Source organism: Callospermophilus lateralis, chromosome 3, assembly GCF_048772815.1.
Source record: "Callospermophilus lateralis isolate mCalLat2 chromosome 3, mCalLat2.hap1, whole genome shotgun sequence".
NCBI classification, from domain to species: Eukaryota; Metazoa; Chordata; class Mammalia; order Rodentia; family Sciuridae; genus Callospermophilus; species Callospermophilus lateralis.
Genome location: NC_135307.1, coordinates 67,750,205 through 67,771,728, shown reverse-complemented (window position 1 = coordinate 67,771,728; position 21,524 = coordinate 67,750,205). Strand labels below are relative to the sequence as shown.

General features: G+C 42.0%; 1 protein-coding gene across 1 annotated transcript in view; it reads left to right on the top strand.

The window, feature by feature from the left end:
* Positions 1-16,256, top strand: part of Rhoj (ras homolog family member J) — a 79,049-nt gene extending 62,793 nt beyond the window's left edge. The window contains exons 3-5 of the mRNA XM_076850391.2: positions 4,745-4,909; positions 6,757-6,852; positions 14,121-16,256. Of these exons, the coding sequence (XP_076706506.1) occupies positions 4,745-4,909; positions 6,757-6,852; positions 14,121-14,267 (408 nt within the window). The 3' untranslated portion in view covers positions 14,268-16,256. The remainder of the gene's footprint in view (positions 1-4,744; positions 4,910-6,756; positions 6,853-14,120) is intronic.
* The last annotated feature ends 5,268 nt before the right edge of the window (positions 16,257-21,524 follow it).

The following is a 21,524-nucleotide window of genomic DNA, read 5'->3' as shown; positions in this document are numbered from 1 at the left end:
GAGAATCACTGTTCTAGAAAATTGCCAAAGTTTGATCCACTGACCAGCAGATCAGCATCACCAGCAGCATATTAGAAATGCAGACTCTGGGACTTCTCCCAGTCCACTGAATTTGAAAATTCACTTTATATGCACATTAAACTCTGCAAAACACTTACTCTTGAAGTCTTTGGTGGTTGAAGCCCTATTCCCAAAGTTGATTCCTGTGATCCTACAATACAGCCAAGAAGGCTTTTAACAAATTTAATTTAGAAGCATTGTTCCAAAAGTTCCATTCCCAGTCCTAGGTAGGATAATCCACCCCCCCTTGGTTAGATTCTAGTGAATGTTGCTGAGGTCTCATGACGAGGGAATCTCTAACTAATTCAAGATTACGCACTTGGCCAGTTACTAATGAGGAACGAGAGATGATCTCAAAACCAATTGATAATCCCTGAACCACAAAAAATGAAATAAGTCTGTGAATCTGGCTATGGAGTTCCATCTTGCTTGAATAATTAGATTTTCTTACATGAATAAACCAAAGAGCAGTGCCCCTTGTCTTTGTCTTGAGCTAAGCATGGGTCAGAGTTGACAAAAAACACCTTAAGAAGCAAATGTGTTCTGAGAGGTAAAGTGACAGGAACTCATTACTTCTACCCACAAAGTCAGCCTTGCACAAAATCGTTTGACCTGGTTCCCCCTCTGCTGAGGTACTCACCTGCCTCAGGCATGGCTGCCGCAAAGCCCTGGCTCCAGTCGCTCCTGCCCCTTCACAGTTCAGCCGAGCACTTGATAAAGACATTTTATAACGAAGTCAACACACAGACGCTGTCAGCACGTGGCCGCTGCCTCCTCAACCCCCTGAAACAAGCTAACATTTGGACTTTGAGCAGAGCCTTTTGAAGATAAAGAGTCTTCAGAACTCTGGTTCATCTGTTGGGTAGGATTCCAAACATTAGGTTAGACAATGAAGTGGGGGGATTTACCCCACAGATCATGCTAGGGAGGGATAAGGCCAATCCTCCAGTCAAATCTATTTAGGTCGGGCCAACTTGTCCTGCACAGCACATGCCTCTTGCAGTGTGTTGCTGAAAATCTCTCTGAAAAGGATTTCTAGAGCTCAGATCTTGCACTCTGCTACAGAAAGAGTGCCAGAGCTGACTTCCATGATGTGCTCTAGGCAGACCATTTTGTTTAGAGGATGTCGTGAGAGATCAAGGGGAGAGAGGAAGCAAACCCTGGGCTTTCACAGCCTGAGGAATGCCAAACTGGGAGAGGGGTCTTTCCTAGGTCAGGCTTCAGACCCACCCACGGTGGGTCACCTAGAGCTGGAGCCAGCAACGGTACCAAGATGCCTTGCATCCCTCTCAGTGGGCCCCCATCCAGATAAGCAATGTGAGCACACCCTGCTCAGACTGTGGCCTCTCGGGCCAAACTCCAGGATGGAAATATCTCAAAGACAGCACTTGCAAAAGTGGCAGGTAGCAGCACTGCCAGAAGCAAATGAGCATCTCCTTGTATCAGGAGGGGGGCGGGGTGGGGGGCAGCCTGCTGTCAGCCTAGGCAGGCACCAAGCTTCCCAGCAGGGTAAATCCGGGAGTTTTCTGCATACCAGCCTCACACAGTAGGGGCTGCATGCGGTGCTACCACCAGTAATTGTGGGAACGGGAAGCCATCGGCCCAGAGCCTCACTCACCCAGGACTAGAGGCCGCACTTCTCAACCAGAATCTGATTTCTGAAGCTCCTCTTTCCCCTGAGGGCTGAAGAAGCCCACAGGCCAGCAGGAGGGAAATACAGCTGGGGTTCATTAATGGCAACCCAAGGTCCACTTGGACACACACAGGCCTTTCTCTTAGCTATTGGCTGACCCCATGGAGCCATCTGGAGCACGGGATCTGACCTCAACCCTCTATGGAAAGTTTGCCTGAAATCTCAGAATAAATGTTTTTCCCTCAATAAGCAACTCAAACTTCCTTGCCACAGGCATTTACTGCAGTTTCTAGAAGGATGCATTCGGAGGATTAGGGAGCAGTTAGCCCACATGACAGGTTATTGGTAAAAGTAACCTGAGGACCAGATCTTACTTCTCCACAAACTATGAAAAATGAAACTGGAGGGAAGTTGACGGAGAGACGCAGAGTTTACAAACATTTGGATCTCATTACTACTCAGTTCAGAAAAAGTCAATTCAGAGTCAGCCCTGGTATCCAGTGAGGGTAGGAAAACAGCGCCAAGAACTGCAGCTGTTGTTGACATGGATGGAGGATGGACTGTTTTACTCAGTCATTAAAGTGCTTACCATGCTCAAGACACCATTCCAAGTAGCATACAGATATTAACACACTTTGTTCTCACAACAACCCTATGAGGCCAACACTATGATCATTCACATTGACTGATAAGGAAACTGAGGCAGAACTTACCCAAGACCACATCATAGTCACAGGCAGGGTAGGCATGTGAACCTGGAGAATTTGTTTCCACAGCTTATGCCCTTCAGCACCATCCTATGCACCCAGCCCATACACAGCATGCCCAGGTTTTCTAAACCAAGCCTCCCTTATGGGAGAATATGAAAATGAGATGCTGCTGATAAAATCCAGAGTAAATGTCACTAAAACCCACAAAGAATTGGAAGTGGAATTCTCTTCCCAATTGTTTAATGTGAGTCTTGGCCAGGGAGCCGGGCTCAGCGCAACTCTTCTTGCTACTCAAAGTGTGGTCCCTGGACCAGCAGCATGGGCATCACCCAAAGACTTGTTAGAAATGCAAATCTGTGGGCTTTACTCCAGACCTGCTACCAAATAAGAACCTGAACCTTAACAAGGACCTCAGGTGATTCAAATGTGTGTAGAGTCAGAGAAGTGCCTCACTAATCCACCACCTGTACCACCTTGATGCAGTTATTTTCAAACATTTTTAGGACCCAAGTGTTTAGCCTATCTGCTGCTGAGGCTTCTTCTGAACTTTTTAAATAATCATCCATAGCCCCCCACCCGCCCCACCTCAGAGCATCAGGTACACCTTCACACTGGACACTCTCTTGCTCATGGGGTAAAGTTGGGTAAAAAACACTCAAAAGCCCAAAATCCCCCATCCCTTTGCCCACTTTAGCCCTCCAAAGCCCCATCAAGTGACTCTTGCAGGTTAAAACATTGTCTCTTTCAGAAGCTCACAAGAACCTATCTTTCATTCTCAATTTCAATATGAGAAGGGACCTTAATAACAGCTGGACCATTCAACCCCTTCTCAGAGTCCCTTGACATCATCTTTCCATGTGATCATCCAACCTAGGGTCAAAGTGTGCTCCATCACAAAAATCATTCCAGCTCTCATCTGGCATCAGTTCAAAACCCCAACCTCCCACCACCAAACCCCCCAGTCCCAAGGGAACACTTCCTTTTATCAATCCTGAACACCTACCATGTTTCATAGCCATTGCCTAGGACCAGCCCCTACCAGCCCAGGTAAAGCCTTCTCAGAAAGTATTTTGGTTCTGTAGTCCTGTTAAATCATTCAATGCGTGAGTCCTTAGTTTCTGAAACTATAAAATTGGCAGGGGTGGTGGGTGGGGATAGCAGTAACCTGTGCTTCTGCAACTTATGACCCAGGTACAGCAGCTTCTCCCCCAGCTTCATCTTCAGGAGGACTGGATGAGGCCTGAGAAAGCATGCCAATCATCTCCCAATGACGCCCAGGCTGCTGGTCAGGGGGACCACAATTTGGAAACCACTGCACTAACTCATGTCTAAGGTGTCATTCTGCAGCCTTGACATTGGATTTTTCCAATTCAGTCAATTAGAACATTATCAGACTAGCTAACAAAAGGCAAGCAAAAGTGCACCCCATTTCACATAAATGGGATGATTCATGCATTTCTTTTCCCAACTCAATTGCTAGTTCTCACTTGCCGTGTATAGTTCATATAGCATCCCTGACAGTGCTACACGTTCAGTGACAACAAACCATGTTACATGGAATCATGCAACAGGACTAAGGTTTCCTCGGATCAGAAACACACTTCTCTCACCTTCCCGCCTACACTTAGCCCAGCGAACCCTGGTCTTTAACTTTTGCATAATGTAAGCATAATGTATCTGGTAGCTGCTGAGTAAAGAACCAAATAAACATGATTCTTTCAGACCTGTTATTTGCTCCTACCTAACCTACTTTAGACATTTCTCCCAACGGTGTTTTGTTTGGATTTTAGGCTTTGAGGTTTTAAAATACAGTGTCTGCTGCCATCGTGTGGTAGTTTTGAGCAGATGCAGCTATCAAATACACAACATACCCCATGGTCTACCACTTAGATCCCTCAAGAACTGATTCCTAGATAACGGAGTTTAAGAAAATGCCTATTCTGTCACTTAAAATTCTGAGCTGTAGCAATAGTGTGGTCACAATTAAGAGCCAGATCTGAATGCAGCTGGATGCCCCCTGAGTTCAATCTCCGATACCAAAAAAAAAAAAAAATGGTGAGAAATAAGTGGATGAACTTTGTGATAGGTAAATCATATCTCAGTAAAGCTGCTAAAACATTTTTTAAACTCATCTTAAATGAGGTCAATATAAATCTCTGTCTACAACAAAAAGGTGTTCTCCTGTCCAGTGGTTCCTGTATTCCTAGTAATATAGAGACCACCAGACCAGAGCCGGGAGGAGGGGGATCACAGTGCCTGTAGTAGAATCTTCACGGTATCATTCCCAGGAGCCACTTGTGACCTTTACAGCTGGACACACTCTCATCTGCTCTTCCCGCAGGAGGACTATAATCAGCTGAGGCCGCTCTCCTACCCCAACACCGATGTGTTTTTGATCTGCTTCTCGGTTGTAAATCCTGCCTCTTACCACAATGTCCAGGAGGAATGGGTGCCGGAGCTGAAGGACTGCATGCCTCATGTGCCTTACGTCCTCATAGGGACCCAGGTTAAGATGCGGGTGATGGCAGAGTGGGTGGGCTGCAAGAAGAAAAGACCCTTTAGTTACATCACCAACATTGTGTTCTACCAAACACTGAGGGAGAGGGTCTCGGGACATGTCCCTCATGTGAATGGAAGTTCTTAAAGTGTGCATGAGTAAAGACTTGGAGTTGAAAAGAGAACAACTATTTAATATGAAGCACTGTTTTAATATGTTCTTTAAAAAATAATCTGTTTTTTAATAACAAAGTATTTTTTTAATAGACATTTCTCCAGCCCTGAATCAGAGTAATAAAACAAGGGCAGTAACTGCACATATCTAATACTTTTGCAGCTAAAATCCACAATTGTTTTAAAATTCAAAATAGGTGTGGGTGTCAAAATGACCCTGGCAATCCAAATAAGTACATTATGACAGAATTCCTTGAAATGGGAGATAGAAATTCATGACTTTATTGTCTTTAAATCCCTTGATCTTTCAGATCTTAGAAATGAAGCTAAAACACACATGCCAGACCTTTCTGGACTCTAAAGACCTTTAAAGTATTTTGAAAGCTAATGAAGTTGCATAGTTTGAATTTCTGAGTCAGTTGCACAAATGGATCAAAGATGGTCCTGATTTTTTTTAATATTTATTTTTTAGTTGGACACAATATCTTAATTTTATTTTTATGTGGTGCTGAGGATCGAGCCCAGTGCCTCATGCATGCTAGGCGAGCGCTCTACCTCTGAGCCACAACCTCAACCCCTGTCCTGAGTTTTTGTACTTTTAAAAGGATTTTGTTTTTTGCTTTCTCAAAATCTAAATTACTATTCCAAAGTCATAGGAATGTAATGACTCTGGGGACTTTATGGTTTTCCGTTTCTTATGCTGTTTCTTTCTATTTCTCACTTTACATTCTGCTTAACAAAGAAAAATGTTTAAAAAACCATAAAGAAAAACATCGCCTAAGGAAGACATGGACCGATACAGAGTATATGTGTTTATTTGAACAGAGACAAAGTAAAAGATTCATTTATCCACAGATCCTGGCACACAATTGATGCTTCTGCTCTGAAAGACAATCGTTTGTTTTTGTTGTTGTTGTTGTTGTTGTTGTTTTTAGTGTTTTTTTAGATGTTGATATACCTTTATTTTACTTATTTATTTATTTTTATGTGGTGCTGAGAATCGAACCCAGTGCCTCACATGTGCCAGGCAAGCACTCTACCACTGAGCCACAACCCCAGCCACAGCAAAATTTAAAGGAACCAAAATACTTTATTAAACTATTAAACCTAACAAATGCTCCCTTCAAGGCAGTTCTGCTTTTGAAAAGATGCTTCATTAACCCTTTGGAAACTCGTCCTGGGGACCTGCCTTCTTGAGCGGGCAGTCATATTTGCTAGAAGAGTCAAAGAGGCAGCAAATCTTCATCCATTTGAGGGTGAATATTTGATATGGAAAAGCAAAAAACAGTGTCAGGAAATAGGCTATTAAATAATGAGTAATAGAAATTGGGATCTGATAAATCATCCCTGAAAGGTAACAAAAGGGTCTGGTTCTTGTATGTCCTATCAGTGGAAACTGCAAATAAACACACAATTTCAAAATCACTAGACACGAGTATCACTGGAATAGGCCACTGCACTCAGAGCAACTGCTCTGAAGGAGCAAGTGTAAGGACATCCAGGTGTGGCCGAGTGCAGATCACTCTAACTTTTCCACCTAACCTGGGCACACACACGTGCTTTCTTAAAGAAAATTCAGCAACTTCAAAGATGTTCAGGAGAAAGAAACTATGTTGGCAGAGTTTAAAGTATTTGGCAGGCCCTGAAAAAATGAATGACTTTGTCTCATGTGTGTTTTGCCAGATTGATCTCCGCGATGACCCCAAAACCTTGGCCCGCCTGCTATATATGAAGGAGAAGCCGCTCACTTACGAGCATGGAGTGAAACTTGCAAAAGCGGTACTGTTCATTTTTAATTCAGCTTTAAGTGGTTACTAGAAAAGAGCAGGGTGTGTGCTTTGGGATGGGCAGGCTCCATAAGGGTGTGCTTCAAACTGCAGCATGTTTAGAATCCTCTCTCTGCTCTGTATCCTCCCCTCTGTTCTAGAAAGACTGGAGGGGCCATTTGGTTAGTGTTCTTGTCAGCCAGTATTGTCTGTTTTTCATTAAGACAGAAACTTTGTGAATTTAAACAGCCAAAGCACTTACCATTTTGATTTAGCAACCTCTAAAAAGAGATTATCCTACAAAATAGTTGTCATATTTAGAATGAATTAAAGGGAGTCATTAGATGTCTGTTTGTAAATCTCACTGCTTATTATCAACATAACTCATCTAAATGACCCTTTGCACGGTATTTTGTGATTTTTCTTGGAAGAGACTTAGATTCAGGTTATATTTATACAATATTTCTCATTATATAATGAGTAGCCACTTAGAAAGGCTGGGTTGTGTTGCAACAGCGTCTGGGAAAAAATAACATACACCAAAAAGTAACTAGTTGGGGAACCTAAGCAGTTGCTCAACCAAAAGGCAACTTACCCAGAGCTGAACTATTTTCATAGACCTTTTTTCAGTCTTGAAATGTGGAGTGATTTTGTTGGGAGAAATGCTTCAGCAAGTATTTGCCAGACACCAAATCTCTACCTCTCCATTATCACCAAGATGTATGCAAAGCAGCCAGTAAAATAGACACAAGAGAACGGAATTACTTTGTGCAAGAGAAAGCTTGTAAATCACATTTCCATCATTTGAATCCCTTCCTCGATGATTTAGTCTCAAACTCATCAACCCAAGTAGGAGGCTTTAAATTTTTCTGTTTTACTTTGTAAGTAACTAACCCTTCTAGATACATGCCCCCAGCAGTTCATCACCCTCTCTAAGCTAGTGGAGAATGAGAGTTCTTCATCGATAAAAATGTACACATTTCTCATATTAAACCTTGTTTATAGGCACCAAAAAGGAATGTGATACACTTAACTAGAAGCAAATTAAAGAAAATTGTGTTTTTATGGTGCAATGCATGAAAATGTCTCATGAACATGTGAAGTCCCACTCCTGCACGGTCATATCAATGTCACCAGGACCAGCCACTCAGAGCTCTTAGGATGCTGAACATTTCACAAATTCTACCTCACTGCACACTCTCTTTAGTGGACAGTGTTCCTCTCGTATTACAGGTGAGGAAATAGTGTCTTAGAGAGACAAGTGTGTTTGATTCACACCATTCATCCTAACAAAGTCAGAAATCCTAGTGGCACACGCATGTAATCCCAGTGGCTCAGGAGGCTGAGACAGGAGGATCGTGAGTTCAGAGCCAAACTCAGCAACTTACCAAGGCCTTAAGCAATTCAGTGAGACCCTGTCTCTAAATAAAATACAAAAAGGCGGGGTGGGGGGGTGGGGGGGGAGCACTGAGGATGTAACTCAGTGGTTAAATGCTCCTGGGTTCAACCCTGGTTCCAAAAAAGAAAAAGATTCTAATCCAGCTCTGGGGACATTGTCACCTGTGCACCTGACCCTGTGTAAACTGTCCATTCTTCAACCATTTACTTTTCTTCTGGGAAAATAAGTATGGATAGGTTCTGCTACCTTTTCCCTAAACATTCGGCTTCAAATGTTCTCATTAACACGTGTGAATACATAGCCCCATAAAAACTGGGTGGGTTCGTAGCAGGAGGTCCCCAGCGGCTCAGCACCAGCTCCCTGCAGGAGGTTGGTCTCCTTGCTCCCTGCCTCTGAGCCTGTCTTCCACCTTCGTCCTGTCAGCTGCCTAGCCCCACTTCTCACTTGCCGAGTTGTTTCTTCACTCTGAAAAGAAGTCGCTCCAAAACCTCCCATCTCATCTCCGACTTATTTCAGAAACAATGGCTGAGCTCACCACTCTATCGCCTTCTGCCAGCTTCTCCTAGCAACTGCTCTCAGGTACAGAGAGAATCGTGTTTAGCTTACAAAACCCAATTTAGAAGAAAACCAAGCGAGATCTTAACTTGTTTCATCACAATCCGTGTAATTATAGAGATGCTTTAAGTTTTTCTACTCTTTGACTCTTCTGTCAAATAGTTTATGGTAACAGCTAGTGTTTATGGAGTGTTTATCATGCACTGGGCCACGTGCCAAGCGAGTCACAGGCTTCATCTTAATTAATCCTCACAGTCACCCCCCGAGGTGTGTGTGTTATTATCTCTACTTGCCTGGAGGAAACTGAGGCTCAGAGAGGGAAGCGCCCAGCTAGGAGGCCGCAGCGCTGGGGCGTGGGGCAGTGCTTTAACCTCGGTCTCTTCCGCCTCCTTCCTAGAGCCTGACACGAAACCCTGAGTTTGGGGCGTCTGTCTTCTTGTGCAGAAGACTCTGATTTCACTGTGCAGTACTCTCCTCAAAACTTAAAATGCTTTGCGAATTCAGAGTTCTCATACCTGATTCTTTTTGTTTGGTGTTTTTCATCCATCATCTCTTTTTGGTCCCAAAGGGCATTTTATTTTTAAAGGATGTTTTCATACCATCCGTATTTGCCATCCTTCACACTCCAAAGCCAACCACGTTCACATAAATATTTTGCATCAATTTCTAATAAACATTCCTTGTTACCCTTTAACTTGTTCTATCCTTCCTTGTCTTTCAATTATTGTGTCTCTTAAGTTTCAGCCTACACATGCGCAAAGGTCCATTTTACTACCAGATTTTTTCAATAATAATTGATTAAACACCTACTATGTGCCTCGTGTTATGTTACACATTAGCTCTAAGATTATGGTAACTCCATGTGTTCTCTTTCTCAGTTCCATTCCATACAACCTAAGCAGGATTTTCTAAGTTCAGACTCCCTGAGGTATTTCTTGACATGTTCCTATTTTTCTTTATTCCCTTTGGCCCCTTTTTGCCTTCTCCTGCCATGGTCCTCCCCTGGTATCTTTTGTTCTTATTGTCAGTCTAATGTCATACCTGTTACCTGTTGGGTTTCTGATACACACAGGTAGAATTTAAAGCAGAAAAAAAAAAATGCTACAACAATGTTCAGTCAATGTTAATCAACTGGAGTCCTTATACCTTCCTCCTGAATGGAGGAGTCACAGCTCCTGCCTTCCTGCTTGCCCTGCGGTCTTCCAAGGCCAACACCTCACCACTGGTATCTGAACGCCTGAGGCCCACAGGCTGGAAGAGGAGGAGACACGTGAATGCAAATTCTAAAGCAACAGAGAGCAGGGAGTGACTGACATTCAGAGAAGGAGGATTCAGGATTTCTTGAAGCAGTTGACATCTCTGTCAGGTTTCATGAAGGATAAGTTCGTGCAGTAGACAAAATTAGGGGACAGGAGACAAAAATTCCAGACCAGTACCTTGCAAGGTATCCTTTAAAGCACAAAGAGCAAAGTGGCAACTGATGGGCCAAATTTCACCCACAAATATCTTGATCAGCCCCATGGGTACTTTTAATGCAATCCAGGGGCCAATATTTAATCACTTTGGAAACTTTGCATAAATATATGTTGTTTTGGCTTCTTTAAAAAAAAAAAAAAAACTTTCAGAATGCCTGGCAACTCTGGACCAGTATTTCCTCATCAACTGAAACTTTTAAATAGTCAGACAAGGTATGTACCCTTCAATCTACCACAATCCCCAAAGCTGAGTGGTTAAGATTCTGGCTCAGAAAATGGACAAAGGCTAATTTCTGCCCTTTCGTAGTTGTATGGACATAAACAGGTACTTAACTTCTCTGGACATCAGTTCTCCGGGCTATACCTTCATCTCCACCCTTTTCTTGAAAACATGTCAGTTTGGTAAAGCATGCTCCAGATTGCTAACATGTGGATCTAAACAAGACCCTGTATCATGAGGGTGGTGACAGACCTGCCTTGTAAAGTTCTCGTGGTGGTGAAATGCAGTCATGTTCCCCAAGCTCTGGGTCAGCAGGCTATGGCTGTTAAATCAGTGCAGCCCTTCAGACCGCTGGGAAGGCCTCTCTGCTTTTATCTCTTCCAGTTACTTTCAATCCCACACTACTACATACCCCACAGACACCAGGACGATCCAGAAGAATGAGTGGTTTTCACTTGAATAGTCATTAGGGTCATCAGTGGGCTTGTTGTTGTTGTTTAATTCCTTCTTGTCAGACTCTTGGATCTTCTGTACCTCTGTGGCATGTTTCCCAGCTTTTGAAACAATAAGCTTTAACCACTGTAAAAGTATCAGAAAAGGGTTCTCTCTGTTGATATCCTCAATCTCCACCTTTTTCTTGAAAACATGTCAGTTTGGTAAAGCATGCTCCAGACTGTTAATATGTGCATCTAAACAAGACCCTGAGCACTTACAGATGGATTCTACATATTTGACTGAGTGGATCATTTTGTACCAAGAAACAGATGAAGTCACTGCTGTGACTTTTCCATGAGCCAGCTTTCCATTTCACACCTTTGAGAACATACATTATTTTTCCTCCCCGCAATCCCTCTAACAGGGGCTCTGCCTTTTCCCTGAACCAGAATGAATTCTTCTCTCTGACCCTCAGAGTCCTTGAAACGTGGTAACAGTACTTACCTCATAACTGGGTTCTGTTTCTCACACATACTTCCCAAATCACACCCCAAATCTCTTGGCTACTTTTCCTGGAACTATCCGTACAGCCTGATGTTATGTTAACCTTGTTACACAATAATGTCTTTATCTACTGTTTCATTATCTTCAGTAAAGTTGGAATTGGGAGAGACAAGTTTGGGCTCCTCCTGCATCATCAAAGGCAAACTCTAACAAGCTTATCCACAGCACCATGGGGACAGAGGACAGAGTTCCCTGCCTATCTTGCAGGACCCTCGGTGTAAACCTGGCTCAACCAGGCTCTCCTGAAATTTCCAGAATCAGACTAAGGCTTGTGATCATTAGTGGGGAGGTTTCCCAGATAGAACGTCACCACAGCACTTTCTAGGTATTTTTTCAGCATGACTGACACAAGCTGTCCCATTACAAGCAATAACTCAGTTTGCACATTGGTTGAATTTCCATCTTAACCAATTAGCATATCAAATACGGACACAATTCACCCTGCCCCCCAAAAAGTTGACATTATTAAAATTAAATTTTTTCAATTAAAATTAAAATTTTCTTCACTCTTTATTCCCCTTTTGTACCCTACTATTTTTATTTATTTTCTTAAAAAGTTTTTTCCTAATCTAAAGGCCGATTGAAAGCCATAAAATAGGCTTTCCATTGATGATTTCAATACCATGCTTTTGGTATTTTTATTTGGTTCAACAGTGACTAATATCTATTAGAGACATTAGGAAATAGTTTCTGGACCCAATCAAAACAAAATTATTTGGGGCTGGGGATGTGGCTCAAGCGGTAGCACGCTCGCCTGGCATGCGTGCGGCCCGGGTTCGATCCTCAGCACCACATACAAACAAAGATGTTGTGTCCGCCGATAACTAAAAAATAAATATTAAAATTCTCTCTCTCCCTCTCTCACTCTCTCTTTAAAAAAAAAAAAAATCATTTCATTCTCAGTCTCTATAGCTGTGGCCTTTCAAATAAGAGAGCAACCTGGTTCACTAAGTGTCAACTTGACCAGCTTCTTGCAGAGCTGAGCCATAAGGGTTACAGTTACGGTCATGGAACAAGGAAAAGAACACATATCAAGAGACCCAGAGTTTAGGTCTAATTTTTCACTTTCTAATTGAATCCCTTAAACGATTCATTTTACCTTCCTGGGGCTGTTCCCATTCCCTCTGTTTTTCTTTAGTTCACACACTGCTGGTAACAGTCAAATACATCCCATATCAGAAGCACACAGAAGGTTTTAAAAATTGGTAAATATTAAATAAAAATGTAGGTGCTAGAGTTATGGATTTATGGCAGAGTGCTGGCCTTGCATGTATGAGACCCTGAGATTAAGACCCTAGCACCAAAATAAAATAATAAAATTCCCAATTTCTAACTCCTCTTGAAAAATACAAAAATGGGCAACCATCACCCAACATCCTCACATGGCAGCAGAATAAGACTGGCTGCCCTAGAGGGGACGTGTACTTTACAGTCAGTCCACCATAGTCCCCACTTGCCCCTATTGCCTCACACCAGCCCTGATTTCCTCACTTATGTAAATTATTGGTCCTAATAGACCTATGATTTTGCTGCCCCATTTAGCCATTTATCAGCTACAGTTTCCAGGAACTTGCCATCCAGTCAACCTCTTCTTGAATCTGCTTTAATTTTTTTCAAAGGTGGTCTCCTAATGTGAAGCAAAAACTAACACATGTATTTCTCCAGATGTCCTTAATAATAAGAGGCCCACATCATGTTGTTGGCTCATTCTGAGCTTGTGAGCCATTTCTATCTCAGGTCTCCTACATTGAGGCTGACTGCCAAACCTGGTCTTCATGGCCTGTGATTTTCTTAATGAGAATCTATAGCTTTGGCCTGAATGTCTGTTTCTCATAGGAATTTTGTGATTATGAAATACACCATGGAATGACATCATTACAAAGTTTTCAAGTAAAGCCCCAAACAAGTACCAAACACTCACTATTTACATATACAGACCATGCACTAATGAGGAAGATGTCTCCCTCAGCAAATGTATCTTATTATTTTTTTAAAATATTTTTATATATTTTAATTTATTAAAATTTAAATTTTTAAAACATTTTTTAAATTCTTAAAATATTTTTAAAGTATGTTGAAACCAAATGATAATGCCAATCAGATATTACCTTCTTGATAGCTTATCCAAAGTATTTTAATCAAGGATGACCTAGAAATCCTATGCACTCTTGTCAGCCAGGTTGATTCTGCTTTACTTCATCATTTCACTTGAACTTGACTTCCACACTGCAAGCAAAAGAGAGGGTGCTAAAAACAATATCTTGTGGTCCTGTTGTTCACAACATACATTTAAATCATATCACAGTTTCAAATCCTCTCCTATTATATTTTCCTGTTAGGAAAAAATGTTGGTAGATCATTTTCAGAATTATTGTTTCCCAAAAACGATCCACAACCATTTATTGTTAATGCAAGACTATAAAAAAAAATAGAAAAATAAAAAAAGATTAGGATTGCAGATGCAAATTGAAATGCAGAGGAAAAAAAAAAAAAACATAATCCAGAACAATCCCCAGGCTGTTCGTGGGGGGTGGGGGGGGCAGAGGTAAGGCCTGGCTGGGCAGAGGGTTGACCCACAGAGCTTTGCCCTTCTTTTCTTCCTGCTCAGGCCTGTCTCTCTTTTTGTATTTAAGATCGGAGCACAGTGCTACTTGGAATGCTCAGCCCTGACTCAGAAGGGTCTCAAAGCGGTTTTTGATGAAGCCATCCTCACCATTTTCCACCCCAAGAAAAAGAAGAACCGCTGCTCAGAATGTCACGGCTGCTGTTCCATCATCTGAAGCTGCTGGAGACTCGCCTCCACCCGACCCAAGGGGGCAACAGCAGCCCATCTCTGCCACCCAGCTCCAGCCAAAAAGGAGGGCGGGACCAGAAATGAATCCCCTCGCACCAAGGCCGCCCCACCCGTGAGCTCCCCAGCACAGCCTCCCAGTCAACCTACTGCCACGTCCCCGGTCCCCCGTCCCCCGCCCGGGCCAGAAGCACCCACGCCGCACCCCTGACGTTAAAGCGGAGCCGGATTTCAGACAGTGTCGCTGCTGAACTCGTGGGCAACAGTCTAGGGCCATCTCGCCCTTCACCTGCCCCTCCCACAAGCTCAAAGCTGATGGGAGAGGAGGAGCTCAGTTCCCGTATTGGTGGCCTTACATCTTTTACAAAACTCGGGAATATTAAAAAAAAACAACGTTTTCTTCTGAATCTGCTGTTCTACCCATGTGTGTTACATTCCTTTTGCATTATTTCAAGAAATTTCCTGATTTTTTCAATTCACTCAGGCCTTACAAATCCATACCAAAGCAGCCTAAAGACAAGATGGTTGAAGTTCGCTTCTATTTTCAGCATGTTTCTACCAAAGTCATTGGAACCAACATGTACCTCTGAATGCCTGATTATAAGAGAACTTTAAAACTTTTCAAAAATTTACAGAGCAATACCTTTTGAAGAAAAAAAAAGACACACTCACACACACCATCTGAATTATTTTGCAGATCCACATTTTGGCCAAAAATTCACTGTAAAAGGGCTTACCTTGATAAGTGACCTGCTTTTTTCCACCTACTATTGCCAGCCAGGGCAAACTAAAAATGAACTGAGTTAAGAAAGAAGTAATTCTGCTTTCCCTCCAAATGGCATGAAGGAAGAGTATGGCAGAACCCATCTTTTCAAATATTAAGCAAAATGGACTTCCCTGCTTCCTGCTCCCCTCCACCATTGCATGTTCTTTTCCTCCTTGATTTTACACTTTCTCCTGTGCCCAATTCCTTTGTTCTTCCCAGTCATAACCTGACCTAAAAGAAAGAGCTGGACATTGGACATGAAAAAGCAAGTGTTCCAAAAATCTCCTGGTTCAAGCAAAGTGCCTCGATTTTTCCACTTGCTTAGACAGACCGAAGGTGTTTCTAGCTTGCACTATGGACGATCCTGTTCCATTTAAATGACATTTTCCAGTTACAGCAGGCAGTAAATTACTGCCTCTCTCTCTCCATATTCATTATTCTAAACGTTTGTCTAGGAACCAGGTTTGTGAATACCAAGCTCTGAATCCTTTTTCCAAATGATGCATTCCAAGGACTTTGGCTTAGGAGAAGAAAAAGCTCACAGTAGGGGGATCTTGTGACCTTCCTATATGACAATTCCAAACATCCAGAAATTCTTGCGTCACAGGGAGCTACTTCCTCCCTTTTAATTAGAGAATAAGATGCCTTCTAATTAGTCTTATTTCTACTTGTGCCCTGGAATAACCCAGGTAGTCACTTGATCATTTTATATTATTGCATAAGCGAAGCCTGTTTTTGCAGTATGAAATATGTCAAATTTTTTTTCATATTCAAGCTGTTGAAAAAATCCAGTGTTTCTGTCCCTTCTGCTCCTAGAAGAACCACATAGAAAAGAATTGTATTATGAGTCTTTTCTCTTAAGACCTTTCATGATACCCCTTCAGTCTTTTGTTTTTATTGGTTAATTGGTTAGTTGGTTTAGAATTTCTGAAATGTGTTTTCCTTTCTTCCACATTGCAAGTGCTATTTTTCTTTTCTCCCATCTAATTGCTAGCATTTTCTTACACACACACACACACACACACACACACACCACCTAAAAGGAAACAGAAGCTTTGTAAGTCAAAGCTTGACATTTAGAGAACATGAGGACTTTCTGCCTTTTAAATGGAAATCAACCATGTATGAACTATAGCTGCAGAGGTTATGAGTTCATCCTTTACAAACAATAATGAGCATTTAGCCCTGTAATAAAGGAAGTGTTGTTAGTCAGTTTTGTTACATTATTGCATCACTACATCTTGCTAAAAGGCCACTCCTTACTTCTCATTGATGTGGATGAAAAATTGAAAGCAGTACATTAGCTCCACCAGAGAGAATTTTCCAGATGTGTGCACAGGCACATAGCTCCCCAGGTCATCACCTCCTTAGTGGGCCACTGGGATGAAAGTGTTCACAGTGGGAAGATCACTGTCACACAGAGCCGGAGCCTGGACAGAGAGACTATTGGTGTTGGAATGGAATACAGACTCCTTCAAGAGGCCTTAGGAGTCAATTACCAAGTAGAACAAAGCAACCCAAGTAAGTTAGCATCCCACCAAATCAGTCATTCATTCCCTCTTTTATGGCAAGACCTAATTCATTTCACTAGAAAGTGGTGTCTGCTGTAAGATCAAATGGAATGCTCTGAAACCACAAATATAAAAAGACATAGAAATCCGAAGAAGGATCTTTAATGGTCCACGCTGTCTCCCAAAGTCAACAAATGGCCGCTGATCTCCATGTGAGGACAGAGTCTTAACCTTTCAGAGCTAGAAAAGGCCTCAGAAACTGTAGTCCAGTCCTTCCTGCACAGATGAGAAACTCTACTGCAATGGGCTAAGAGAGGTGTGTTGTGGCAGAGCCAGCACAGATCGTGGCTCTTCTGCTTCCCATCCAGTGCCCTTGAGCCTCAGTTGATTCATTAACACACACATTAAGTTGGAGTTCTGTAGGCACATCATTGGAGTTATATCATTTATCCTACAGATCTCAGACACATTTTTTGACCATATAAATATTCATATTATTAATAATAATTACAAAATTTATAAAGACATCTAGAAGGTAGCATCCAATGTGATAGATTTTACACTGTATGGAATGCATTTGACAGTACTTTATTCAAGCAAGCTAAGAAAATAATAGTAGAAGATGAAATCTTTAAGGTTACTCTCCAGATACATTTTGAACACACAACTTCTTATAGTTAAGCCACTATAAATAACATAAGCCATCAAACTACTAAAAAACTATAGACAAGAATTCAGTCTATTCTCTAATATGCCTGGAATCCAGGGTAATCAGGAATGTAATCCCAATCTAATGGTTCAATCAATAGTTTGACAGATTTTTTTTTTGGCGGGGGGGGGCGCGGAGACTGAGATTGAACTCAGGGGCACTTAACCACTGAGCCTTGCTAAGTTGCTGAGCTGGCTTTGAACTTGAGATCCTCCTGCCTCAGCCTCCCAAGCTGCTGAGTTTACAGGCATGTGCCATTGCTTCGGGTTTGACAGATTTTTTTTCATTCAGATGTTTGATTGGTTGGTTGATGGAATTAATGGACTCCTTAGGCTATTTCAAAAATACAGAAGGACTAAGACACAAGTCAAAACCATGGTCCACATAAGAAGTCTGGTCTGATTTCTGCCAAGAAAAGTTAGACAATTACTAAAGGTGAGAACTACAGCAACATTAAACTAGGAAGCACCAAACTGGGAGGTCAAAAGTAAGTCATACACATGTGGCAAGAAGGCTTTGGTACTGAGATTTTGATGGCAATATGTCTGTTTATGATACGCAAAGTATCTTTTGGAAGATGTGCAATCCATCAGAGAAGTGGGCGCAACCACACACAATGTTCATTAGACCCCCAATAGGAAAATAGTATTAGAATGGTAGCAAAAGAACACTCACAATTACACTCACAATTTTAGGAGAAAATAAAGAAAGCTAAATCCAAAATTTGAATCCAACAAAAAATTGGTCAATGTTTAAAGTTGAGCATCTTCAAGAATAAATACATTTACTGTCATGTAACTAAAAAGAACAAATAAAAATTTTTTTAAAAGAAAAAAATATATATTTAACTTGAGGCAAGCATCCCCAGATGCCCTATGACATTCATAAATGCAAACTCATTCATGACACCAAAGAGATTCCAAATTGAGGGTTTGTTTTAAAAGCATACTTGACATCATGCTGGAGATTTTTATCTAACCAGTTATATGTTCATTTTTAAAACCCACCCTTGTTTAGCTGCCAGGATTTGAAATCTGCATTCACTCTCAACAGAGAGAACCAGAGGGCACCAGCTGTTTGGAGAGTCACTGAGTAGGCTGTCCAGGTATCCGTAAGAAAACTGCACAAGATAGTGTTGTTTCCAGGACCCGTAGAAACAGAAAGGAAAAGAGAAGATCATGGAAAACTGAGTTTCTTAGGAAAGAAGTTAGGAATTTTAGAAAAAGGTAACAGGATGGAGAGGAAGCCCCAACCAAACACAAGGCAGAACACACACCTGAGAATCCTCCTGGAGAGTGGTTGACTTCTTTCTGCCTGGTCTCTAGAGGCAGAGGGAGGAATGGACTATGATTGTGAAGAGCACTTCATGATCACCAGGGCTCCTCGGGTCACAATCCTAGGGGATTCCACTCATGATTCACTACAGATGAGTGAAATTCTGGACAATGTCCTTTGGGTCTTTAATAGCAGGATGGGAGCTCAGCCTCTCACCATCTCTGTTTATATAGAACATGCAGTAAAGGAAAATCAAGAAATAAGATTGAACAAATGAAAGTTTTCCTGAGCTTGAACATGACTTAAAATCTGAAAAGGGTGACTTTGGAATATCTGGAAAGACAGTTCCTTGTGTGAATAGTATTTATGCATCTTCAATGGAGTATTTCCAAAAGAAAGATTGTATTTAATAGGCACAGTGCAATCGCATATGATAAAGCAATAATTTATGGTGCTTCAATGGCCAACAAAGACCAGAGCACCAAGCTCTATCTTCAGCATCACTTCAGCCATCAGGGGCTCCGCTGTGCTCTTTGGGTGTCCCTTGGAGTCAAGGAAACAAAGAGTCAAAGAGAGTTTGACTCATCTGTGAAATGGTGGGGTGCAAGTCACCAACAGTTTTTGCCTTTGAAATTCCACTACAGGAAATTAGAGTAAAAACTGCATGATTGATTTTGGTCACAATATATTTCTTCTCCCTTATGGGGGATATGATGTCAAGAATCAGGGTTGCTTTGGTCCATGTGTGTTTTAAACGCATCCTACCCTGGAAGTTTTATTTTGTTCTATGAGTTCTGCTGTGGCTCAGAAGCTTTGTGGAGGCACAGCTGGAGTAATTCTGTTGTATTTTTAGCTATGTCCTCCAAGTCTCTCAGTAACACAGTTTGCTGAATAGGATCTGATCAGGGTTATAGGGGATGTCATGTCTGGGGCATCAGGAGGAGAAGGTTCCCATAGTCACACTTAGCTTCCCTGGGACCCTGTACAAGGCAGTCTTCAGTTTGTGAGTTCTTTGAGGGGTGGAGGGTGGAGAGACGGCTTCTGAGTAGAGCTGCATGTTTGGGGCAGCTTTGTAAATACACATCTAAAATTACCTCTACCTAGCGTTGTTTAATTTTTTTTTTTAAGCAGACTCTTTTGTCCTCAAAGAGTTAACAGGCAAGAAAGTTAATGAATTCTACATTCTCATCACCTGGTTACACTGTCTTTCTCTCTGAGTCAATAGAAATTACTGTTTAAGTACATCTTGGCAGAGTTTTTCCCAACTGTAACAGTTCGTGTTCTACTCAATGTAATCTCTACCGTCAAGGGAAGGACAGCTGATCCGCTCGCAGGCTGGTGTTCCTACAATCTGCGTCTTATGTAACAGCTATTCTATGTACCTTGGTCATTATTAATGGAATGTTATTTCATGTACTCTTTAACCTTGCAGTTTATTTTGTGTCATGTTCTGATTCTCAAATCATTAAATAGTCTTTTTCCTACTCTCATTTGTGAGTCATTTGAAGGTGTCTCCGGCGATCACTTGAGTAAACTGCTTTCTACAGGCTTCTTATAGAATGGGAAGGTGTCTGGCCTCTTGCTTCTCAGAGTGTGGTCCGGGGCCCAGGAGCATCAGCATCATCTGGAGGCACTTAGGGCCATACAATCTCAGGCCTAGTCTAGACCTACCTAATCAGACTCTGCATTTTAATAAGACCCAGTAATTTGTATGCACATTAAAACTGGTCTATGAGAAAGTCAAGTTCATCATTAGTCTCTACATCCAAACACAGAGCTGCCTGATGAAGACCCCGTCAACTTAGCCTCTCAGGCAAAGGTAATGTCTAGGGCACCACGAGGAGAAGGTTCCTATAGTCAACAACCTTGCTTATCACGCTTAGCTTCCCTGGACCCTGCACAAGGCAGTCTTCAGTTTGTTAGTTCTTTGGAGGGAAAAGAGACAATTTCTGAGTAGAGCTATGTGGGTATCCCCTAAATTAATATTGAGTCATTTTCATTTCTTGGATGAATGAAAGGGCTGTCAGAAGTCCTTTCTTTTTCTTGTCATGTGCTACCCAGCTGCAGTAAAGGAAGATGCATATTTTAGAATTGAGCAGAAAAGCAGCATCTGGTTTGAAAGATCTGCTAAATCTAAAGTATTTCTGTTCTGAAAGTCTTTGGGGGTGTTTACAAGGGAAAGAGGAAAAAAAAAAATGTCCTCTAAAATCACTTTTCCTGAAGAAATAAGATTCATACCACATGAGATTATAAATTTACAAAATAAACATGAAACAAATTTCTAAGGCATAAAACATTTAGCAAAGTTTCTGTCTTCATTTGGTTAGGACATGGAGCTCTAAATTTCAGATCGGGACAAAGGACCTATCCTCTGGAGAGAGCAGAGACCCATTCTGTAGACTCCCCTCTCTATCACCTTAAGCACAGACCAGAATCTATTCCCTTACTCAACATGTCTTCACTAAGCATCACTGTGGACCATGCTGTACAGAGTTCTTAAAAAATCTCACACACACACACACACACACACACACACACACACACAAGCCCACTGAAGCCTATGTTTTTTTTTTCAATCTCCTTATTGCCAAAGAAATTCTGAATGCAAATCACAGCTACCTTCAGACAAATCAGCAAGAGTACAAGAGTGACCACTTCCTACGCAAAAGGCCTACCTAGTTAATTCTCTGGCTAGGATGTCAGTGATTCGATCTCAGAAGGAGGACCTGACAGCCCTGAGATGGCGACGTCACTAAGGGACAGCCCCCTCTGGGAAGGGCTGCCCGCCTCCCCCTCTGCAGCAGGCTTCCCTTCAGACTGTGACAGAGACCCCACTTTAGTGCTCGCAATCAGGGGTCCTCCTTCAAGCCCTACGCAATGGGGAACCTACCTATGTCCTGGGAGGATCCCTCACCTGAGGAGCTTTTGAACAGGATACCTTTTACCTCTAGGAGCAGCTTGGCTACTCAAAGCAGCCGACATTCT